This window comes from Anopheles moucheti, chromosome 3 (genome assembly GCF_943734755.1).
Source record: "Anopheles moucheti chromosome 3, idAnoMoucSN_F20_07, whole genome shotgun sequence".
NCBI lineage: Eukaryota > Metazoa > Arthropoda > Insecta > Diptera > Culicidae > Anopheles > Anopheles moucheti.
In genome coordinates this window covers 44,954,649-44,964,393 of record NC_069141.1, presented here as the reverse complement: position 1 = coordinate 44,964,393, position 9,745 = coordinate 44,954,649, and the positions used below count along the sequence as shown (strand labels likewise).

Genomic DNA, 9,745 nt, shown 5'->3' with positions numbered 1-9,745 from the left:
GGGAAAAAACAAGAAAATATCAACGAACCGGCATAAAGCCCCTCACAACCCAATCTATCGCAATCTGAGCTGCATGTCCGACTGTCGGAATCGAGTGTAATTTTGCTGTCAGAATCGTGTTATTTTCCACTCCAATCTTCTGCGGCATTTCATTCTCTCTGGGCATGTAATCTTTCATCCATGCGTCTACGTCGAGTTTGGTTAAGGTATCAGCGAGGTATTTAGCGGCAAAGAACGGGGAGGCAGTACAGGGCGGTTTCCTCTTCTTTTCTGTAAGTGGTCTGGTCGAAGCGGCAATGGACAAGCACAAGCAACATAAAGGGGGAAAAGGGAAACGGCAAAGAGCAAAGAGGTAATGGAAGGTAGGGTAGGTGGCTCAAGATCGCGCGGCCATGTCGGGAAGGCACCGCGTCGTTGCGGTGGTCGCCGACGGACGGACAACATAGCCGATCTTATGAGCGGGTGGGCGTTTCGTTGTGAAGAGGTGCGATCATCAGTCCCATGATCCTTCTCCGTTCCGAAGCGGACACTCTAGGAACCGTATCTAACGGTGTGGTGAGAGGAGATGAAATTTAGCAAATAATTGACAGCGAGCAAATGACGCCGAACGATGCTCGAAGGAGCGGCACAATTAATTGAAGCCGAAGGAACGTCACTGTTGTAGACAGCGCGCGATTTGCTGTGCTGATGCAAATTGAGACAACTGGGGTTTTGAAAAGTGGCAGCCATGCCGTTTGTACGGATTGGAGAATGGTTTTGTGAGTAATATTTCTAGTGGTACTTAGCGCCTTAGCTATTACAAACATTTTTCATCAATGAAATGGTGTGATGAACGATTGGATTGTAGGAAATGCAATTAAAAATATCATCTAACCATCCCTTCCGTTATTATGTCTTCTTATTCAGACCGTGGTCCGTACTAAAAATGAATGCAGATAATACTATTTCCCAAAATTCATTCAGAATAGTCATTTCTGTTGAGTTTTAATACTTTAGCAAGTACTAAATTAAATTAAATTAAATATTTTAGCGAATTCCATTAAACAAGTTGCAAAACAACCATACGCAAAATTTTTCGTGATTGCATCGCAATTGAGGTCTCCGAACAAATACTGCAAGTAACACAATTAAGTGCTGATAATTACAGAAAAACTGGAATAACTAAAATTGTACTGAAATAATGTTTTATCTAATAATTTCTGTGCATTTGCGAGAAATAAGTCCTGCTGCTCACCAAGGCACTGGTCAAACGGTTCATCTTCAGAAATGAATGTAACTTTATGACAATTTCGTTGTTTTTTAAATTCAGTGAAACATCATTTTTAGTTGGGGTGGTTACAAAATAACCAGCAAAATAAGAATTATGTTGCAACAACATATTTGTTCATTCGAACGAATAGGACGTATTAGGAATGATGTATGTATAGCATACTGTGACTGCTAACGAACTATGACAATGAATTATAATAACAAGAAACATGTATGTAGAAGATTGTATCATAAATCAAAATGCTATAAGGTATATTTTTCAAGTCGCTCCGTTTTGTCTTTCGTCTAAATTCGTCTTTAATTTGTCATTTTTATAAAGCAACCTGCAAAATTCTTAAAAGGATGGATCATCCTAGTTTTAAAGTTATGTGTTTCCCATGCAACATGTAAACTACAAATATCCTTGATTTATATGTTTTGGATAAAATTTTCAAAGTAGCTTTGCAGTCAATCAATCAATTGCCTTTTCCAATGTCATCAGTCTGATATTGGCAGGGCGGTAAATAATACCATTATCACGATCGTCTGCACGTAGAGTGCATCCTTCCATCATCAAGCCCATCACCAGTCATCTCCGATACCAAATATGTCGACAGCTGTGCCACACATGCCGCCGTGTCTATTGACGATGATTGGCACGGTGCGCTTTATCATCCTTTAACAGCGTACTATGAAGATGGTAGTTTTTTTCCCTGAAAAATTATCTTAATAGAGTAATGGTATGCGAAAAGGAACCAACGCTAGCTTTATTGCGCGATTATAGCTTGGGCTAGGGAACGGACCAGCACACATAACATCAAAAGCAAATTGCAACCATAACCGAACTGATCAGTAATGCTAAAGTGTCGGTACAATAAGATACGCATGAAGCTGAAGAAAGCAAAGCACATGCCTTCCACACGCCACACATCAATCTCCAATGTGTGCGCTCATTGCGTGCCAACCGAAACCGGGCACGCAGAAGATGGGCGAATGCATCTAACTATGTCCGCTTTGCTGTCTTTTTGAGGCCACCCGACCCACACAGCCACAAGCAGCCCATATGATGGCGATCGTGCAACATTGCCGCGGAAATCTGTCAATTTGACGTACAGAGCTGAACGCAGGGGTTTGTATTGCGGCCCGTAATCAAAGTCAACAGTGAACCGCTCATTCGGGACTAAACAGCATCCGCCGCTCAGTCGTGGCGGTGCTTCTGGGTGGTAATGCTGCCACCGCTACTCGCGGGGATCGAGGAAAAGACAAAAATAATAATAACAATAAACGAGCCACAAAACGACACATCAAGAAGGGGTGTCCGTTCCCCCGAGGTGGCCTATGTGTAACATATATAGTTTTTTTTCCTTCACTGGTCTCCGGTCTGTTCGCTTCTCGAGCACCCCGGGTGTGAACAAAGTACGCACATAACGAGGCAGCGAGCATCATCATCATCATCACCACCGCCATCGGTTTGTTCGTTTCCGCCCGGGTTGCGCATGCAATTGTGTTTGTGCGCGCTGTCGGGGCCCGTTTGGTGTGTGCGGCTTCGTTTGGGCTTTGTTCAAATTTATGCTTGACGTGTTAAGTGGTTTTCTCGGAATATTGCTCACTTTTGTTTACTTTTCATGGGTTGTACATCTTCCTTTCGGCTCTCCGCCACATCGTTGCGCCTGGTTCTCCAACCAAAACCCGTCCGCCTGTGGTGCTATTTGAACGCGCATCAAAAGAATCTCTTTATTGCTCCGACCCAAGCAGCAGCGCCATGCGATGCGGAGGCCTGAGACGGTTCGAGCCGTCGTTGTGCGGAGTTGGTGTGCGTGTGCAGCGTTCGTCGCCATCGCGTACGGCATCGGCGAGAGTTGAGAGAGCGCGCGAGAGTTCGGGAGAGTTCGGTGTACGTGAGCGAGCGCGGTAGTGTGCGTGATGCAGCCACCGAGCACTGTGATTGGTCGAAACCGGTCATTCATCACGCGGAATCCATCATGAAATTTTCGACTCGCTCTCAGCCGCAGTTCATGGCAGCAGGCGACGGTCGCAGAGCACGAGTCAAACTTTGTCTGCGAAGCTAAACGGTTCGACAGTGAACGGTGTTCGTCGTCGTCGTCCTCGCGTCAAATTCCGCTACGATACACCGTGTGTGCACGTCCGAGCTGTGGATTACCTACAACATTGTGTGTACTGAGTGCGAGTGTGTGTATACGCGCACGGAAACGATTACGCATTGTGGAATATGATCAAACAACAAATGTGTTAATTTCTGGAAGCATTGTACCGTGTGACACGTGTGACCAGTGCTACGGCCCGTAACAAGGTACCGTTTGTGTGAGTTTTGTGTGGTGGCAGAGGTGGCTGTTTGTGGCTGGATGTCAGCGAAGGCCACAGAAGTCAGAAAGGAAAGTGTTTTTCAAATGGTGGCTGAATGGTGATTGATTGAGTAAACAAGCGCAAGCACCTAGCAAAAGCGAATCTATCTGTTATTGAAAACGCGCAACGTCTATCATCGCTGTTCGCTGTAGCAAAGTGGATGCAGTGGATTTAGAAGCCAAAGGAAGAATTGAAAAGTGACGAGTGAAGGCTGGTGAGATCAATGCAACTCATGTGAGTTCCAGCTTGAAATTTGTTTCAGTGTGACTGCTAAACAAAGTGTCATTCTGTGCTTTTGGAACGTACCATCAATCGCCGCTGTTCGTTACTCGACTATTCGATCGAGTCTTGCGTGTGCGTGCCAGAGTGCGTGCTTACTTGTGTGAAAAATATGATCACTCAAAACGATCTAACATGTGAAGGTTCCAGTATGCAATTAAATCAACCATTGGCAGTGCAATTACTGCATCACTGTTAATGTTAATGAGTTAACGCGTACAAGAGAGTGGAAAAAAAACAAAACAAACCTACCAACGGAACGCTGGAAAGTCTAGACAGGTGTGAAATAAACAAATCTACAGAAAAACTTCAGCAGTGCATATCAGCGTGTTTTGATAGTGCATAAATTTTTCCTCCCGCCAAAGACCGCCCAAATGGTAATACTAGAAGGCACCGCAATGTTACAAGTTGGAAATAATCAATATCTTCAGCCGGACTACCTTTCTCCGCTTCCGACAACGGTAAGTAGTGCTGGAACGGATAAAATAAACCTTCTAGGTGAACTGTTCGAGTTCAAATACTAAAGTTCTTCTTTCTCGGCACCAAAACCTCAAGAGGTCTAAGGCCTGCCATTTCTGACTTTCCGTGACTTTATTTACCCGAATGAGTTTTTGGGCCGTCACATGCCACAGGGTCGCCCCAAAAAATCAAATACTGATATTCAATCTCTTTTTGTCTTCTCTTTTCATTGGGATTTCAGTTGGATGCGAAGAAAAGTCCCCTTGCATTGTTGGCGCAAACGTGCAGCCAGATCGGTGCGGACCCAGGAAACATTACGGTCAAGTCGCTTGTTTCACCGTCGGAAAAGAACAAAAAATCATCGTCCTCCAACGGCTCCAGCAGCTCCAGCACCAGCAGCACTTCATCGTCCGGCAGCAACTCGTCGGCATCGTCTCAGGTTGATCCGACGTCCCACTCGTCCGCGTCTCGATCGCCGTCGGTAAGGACGGACAAATCGGACGCATCACCGGAGATTAAGCTCGCCTTCAAACCGTACGAAATGAATGTGCTAACGACGAAAGTGAACCTTAGCAAAGCGTCCTCGGTGGACGATCGTCCATCGTCCAAGATGAGCAGTGGTAGTGACGTGTTGAACAACAACAGTGTGAGCCAAATCAATAATAATAATAATCACGGTGAACATGGTGGTCGCAAGGATGGCCGAGCCCTTTCGCCCCGTGGCAGTGCCGATTCGCCAATGTCTGGCCGCGGTGGTGGTAGTGCTAGTGTGAAGAGTAACGAGAGTAGTGGTGGTGAGCATGGTGGCAATAAGTGCAGCACACCGGAAGCCAACCGTAGGGCCTCGTCCGCCGGTACACCCAGTGATCGTGAGAAAGTGAGTGGTGGCGGTGTGGGAGGTGGTTCCGGCCCTTCCAGCAGTCCATCGGCCGGCATGATGCATCCGGGTGCGATGCCGCCGTCGGCCGCCTACAAGGCGAACCCATACGGTATGAGTGCGGCCGGACTGCCGAGCCCGTCGGGGATCGACCACACGAACCCTGCCTTCCGGCCACCGTTTGCCGGTGCATTTAGTCATCATCATGCGGCCATGCTGGCAGCCGCTGGATACTCGGGGGCAGCGGCAGCCGCCGCCGCAGCCAGTGCCGCCGGTGCCAATCCGTACCTCAGCTACACGCGCGTCAAGACACCGTCCGGCGGTGAAACGTTGGTGCCGATCTGCAAGGATCCGTACTGCACCGGATGCCAGTTTTCGGCCCACAATCACCAGATGATGATGGGCAGCCAGTGTCCGGCGGGCTGTACCCAGTGTGACCACCAGAAGTATATGGCCATGGCACTCAGCTCAATGCCGCCAGCCGGCTATCCCGGCTATCCACCACCCTCGTCGGCCGCAGCAGCCGCCGCTGCAGCTGCGGCAGCGGCCGCCGCAGTTAATTCTGGTGGATCGCAACCCCCAGGCAGTGCCGGGGCCGCAAGCCGCCCGTACATGTGCAACTGGGTCGTCGGTGACTCGTACTGCGGCAAACGGTTCAACACGACCGACGAGCTGCTGTCCCATCTGCGCACACACACCGCCAACCTGTCCGATCCGGCCGCGCTGGCACTGCAGCAACAGCTGATGCCGCTGAGTGGCATCTTCCCGCCTACATCGCTGCATCACCATCATCGAGGCTACCCGAATCCACCGCTCAGTCCTCTGTCGGCCGCCCGGTACCATCCGTACGTGAAGCCCGGTGCCATCCCGACGGCCCTGCCCGGTTCACCATACAGTGCGGCGGCTGCAGCGGCGGCGGCCGCGTTCAACCCGGCGGCTGCCTTCGGCCAGTACTACTCGCCGTACGCGGCCGCCCTCTATGGACAGCGCATGGGTGCGGCAGTACATCAGTAGGGAGTAGCTACGGCAAGAACTGTGACTGTGTCTCGTGTTGCGTTTTTTGTGACCGCTCATGTATAGTGTAGCAGTTTCGAAGTACAGCGAGTTCCTCTGTTCACTCAAAGGACTAACTAGGCAAGTCTGCCTTAAGCGGAATGCGAGTAAAGCATATACAGCAGCAACTAACAACGTAAAAACCGAAGGTGTCCAATCGTGTTTGTTCTATCAACTGTGATATTAAGATTATTCTTCAACTGAGAGATGGATGGAGTGGGAAGAGAATAGTAACACATTAAATGAAGCCGAAGTGCTGTTAGTACACGCGTTAAAAATCAAGGAACATTGGAACGGCACGCAGACGATCGCTAGATACGCAGTGTGCGTTTCATCAGTGCAGTGAGACAGAGCAGGATTACAAATCACTCGTGCATAGATCACAGGTTGCACACAACACAACTACTACTGCTTGTAGGTTGTTATGGACACTCGGGAGGAAGCACACAACAAACAAATCGATATTGCAACATTGTCTACGGAAATCGATCAAATGCTGTTAGTTTGTTCAAAACAATTCTTAACTAATCTCGTTGAAAGGGGGCTGAATATGCCGCCAAACATGAGATATTTGTGTGTGTTTCTGTAAAAGGCAAACGATCAACAGCCCACGTAACGTAGTGTAACGCATGTAACGCAGGATCGAGAGATCGTTGTTTAAGATCTTTTGAGAAATTCCTTTCGATGCAGTGTGAACGAAGCTGAGTTGGAGAAGTCGAGGTTTGATCAGAAATGAAGAAAAACTGTAGTCTGTTATGACGATGTTGTTGACGGAACGCCTTGACGATCAAGTTGAGATAATTTAAGTTCAATTAAAGCTGACCAGTGGCATGCATTAGTCGAGAGTTTCAAGAGCATTCTTTCAAGCAAACCACGATCTAAAACAAAACAAACCCCCTGAGCGTTTTGTTGGTGTAATTGTTTCATTCTTTGGTATTAAATAATCTCCCAGACTTTAATTCGTGTGTGATAGTATTTGCCTATCCACTCTGCGAATTTTGCACATCCACAGCCATTGTTTCGGTTGCATTTTACAGATTCAAGGGTTTTGCATAGGGTTTACCTGTTCAAAATTGTTCATATATCATCATCTCTTAACAAAGAAATTCAGAATGCATTACCCTGTATCGACAGATGCTATTTATTATTGCCGTGTTATGTTTCTCATTTTTCCGCTATAGTTTGCCCGTAGGATCGGTCGTGAAAATTGGGAGTTGGCAAAAAGTAAAACAAAACACAGAAACCATACTTTTGAGGGGTTGCAAAACCGAGCAGCACAATAAAATGTTCCATTCTTGAGATAATAAAGCAAAATGAATCAACTGCTGAAATGAAATGAAGAATAAATAAAGAAGAAACACGAAGAAAGAAGCAAAGTAGAAAAAAGAGACGAAAAGATACAGAGATCAGCAGTGATAAAAGAAGAGCGAAAAAAGCGAACCAACGGCAGGTACGAAGAGGTGCGTTGAAATTGTAAATATCCAGACACGGTGCAAAGACGAGCAAAGACGATAAAGTGGATAAAAAGAGACCGAAAGGAAAACAAGCTCGTTTGTAAGAGAAAAATATGGAATTTATGAACCTGTAATAAATCTAAAAGGCAAAAAGGAAACAAAAAATATGAAAATAAAAGGAAACGCCACATCCTCTATTAATTACAAACCACCGATCTTCTTGACACTTTATTCCCCATGCCCGAATCCGAAAGCCCATCGAACCCAGTTAACCGGATGAGGTTGCTAATGGAAACGAATTCACGTACACGAAACCGGAATGTTGTGAAGAAAAGGAGGAGGAAGAAGAAGAAGAAAGCCAAGACAGAGCATGGAGACGGACGGCTATAAAAATGCTATGAATGTGTCGGACTTTAATAACAAAAATCCCTCACACACTAACACTACGACATGATCGAAAAACAACAAGAAGAAGTAGAAACGGAAACGAGAAAATGGCACGGACGAATGATTTTAAAATGATATCATGTTTCGTTATTTATTAGTTAATTACCAAGCCTTTCAATTAGCACCCCAGAAGCACCCCAGAAATGAATGGCTGTCGGTGCACGGCCGTCGTTTGGCAGTTGTGTAGCATCATCGTCAGAGGAAGAAGGCGATGGAAGGGGAGGTCAAATAGGGGAGCAGGCTCTTTCTCTCTCGCACACACACACACCCTAAGAGCAAGGGGGGATGCCGTTCGCTTTGTGGTGTGTGGCGGCTTACGACGATGACGCCGCGTTGTTTGTCATGTTTGTCGGAATAAATTCCACTCTCGTTTGAGCGAAACATTTGTACAGTGCTCATTGTGTTTTGTATTTGGGGTGTATTTCCGCACGGGAGAGCAGATCTCGTCATCGCTTGCTTGGGGTGTGTTTGGGGGTGTTTATTCTCCATCTCCGTTGTTTTGCACATTTGTTTTCCGAACCTTTTCTGTGCAGTGAGGAGACTGCTTCACTCATCACTTTCCGCTGGTGAATGAGAAAAGGCAGCCGACGTGGTACAGTGCTTGACAAAATGATCGCATGTCGTATTATTGTGGCGCTTATCGCTATCATTGCGAATAATGGAGCATTTATCTAATCATGTTTTTCCTGCTAATGGAATGGAATAAGCGTGGTGTTTGCTCAGAAAATTAAAACATTTGTGTAGGCAAAGCTTTTTTGCACCGCACTGTCCAGCAAATGACGAGGGAAATAAAAGGCTAAGCTACTACTAAACTGAAGCAACGAGGTTGAACTAATAAATTTTCAGTTTTTCAGACACACCATCGCTGCCAACCACATCCAACGACCGGTGGATTTTCTACCCACGTTCAGCTTGGATCTGTTTTTGCACATTGAAGGAGGCTTTCCCTCGTGCAGCAACAGCAGCAGCAGCGACAGACAAGATTGGTATGGGGAGTGCGCACATAGAAGATCTGTGACTGCGATGGTGCGTTGAGGGTTGCCTGCGAATCTTGTCCGTCTGTCTGTCCAGGCGATTACGAGTATCAAAGCAGTTGCGCCGAATCGTGTATACGCACGCAGACACATCGGTGGAGTGTCTATTCGTGCGGCGTGCTTTGCAATTTTAACAGTGTATTTTTCCGTTGGTCTGTTTTATTGCTCCAAGCGAACAAAACTGGCAGAATGATGGGGAAAAAAGAACCAACACCGAACAAAACAAAAAAAAAGGCAGCATAAAAGGGCCCACGGAAAAAGATACTTCTCAAAACCATTAATCACTCACGACAAGCAGCGGCGGCCCGGCAAGATCCCGCGATCCCGAGATGAAGTTATATAGCCGGGCAAAGGCGAACGGAAAGCAGGAAAAGGTAAATGGCGGTGCAAAAGAGAATGGCGTGAGCAGAATGATGGCGATCGGTCGGACGGTCGGTCGAAGCCGACAATACAACACTCCACACAGCGTTGGGGCATTCTCGTCCCGTTTGTCCTGTGGCAGGCGAAAACTGAAATTTATCTGTAATTAT

The 9,745-nt window shown here is 46.8% G+C and overlaps 1 protein-coding gene across 1 annotated transcript; it reads left to right on the top strand.

Moving 5' to 3' along the window:
* The first annotated feature begins 3,403 nt into the window (after positions 1–3,403).
* LOC128302268 (zinc finger protein Noc) lies at positions 3,404–8,669 on the top strand. Its single transcript, XM_053039051.1, has 2 exons — positions 3,404–4,352; positions 4,592–8,669. The coding sequence occupies exons 1-2, from the start codon at positions 4,266–4,268 to the stop codon at positions 6,239–6,241; spliced, it is 1,737 nt and encodes a 578-aa protein (XP_052895011.1). The 5' UTR covers positions 3,404–4,265; the 3' UTR covers positions 6,242–8,669.
* Positions 8,670–9,745: the final 1,076 nt, after the last annotated feature.

Coding starts and splice junctions, on each gene's coding strand:
- LOC128302268 (XM_053039051.1), top strand. CDS start 4,266: ATGGTAATACTAGAAGGCACCGCAATGTTACAAGTTGGAAATAATCAA. Junction 4,353..4,591: donor TTTCTCCGCTTCCGACAACG/GTAAGTAGTGCT, acceptor TTGGGATTTCAG/TTGGATGCGAAGAAAAGTCC.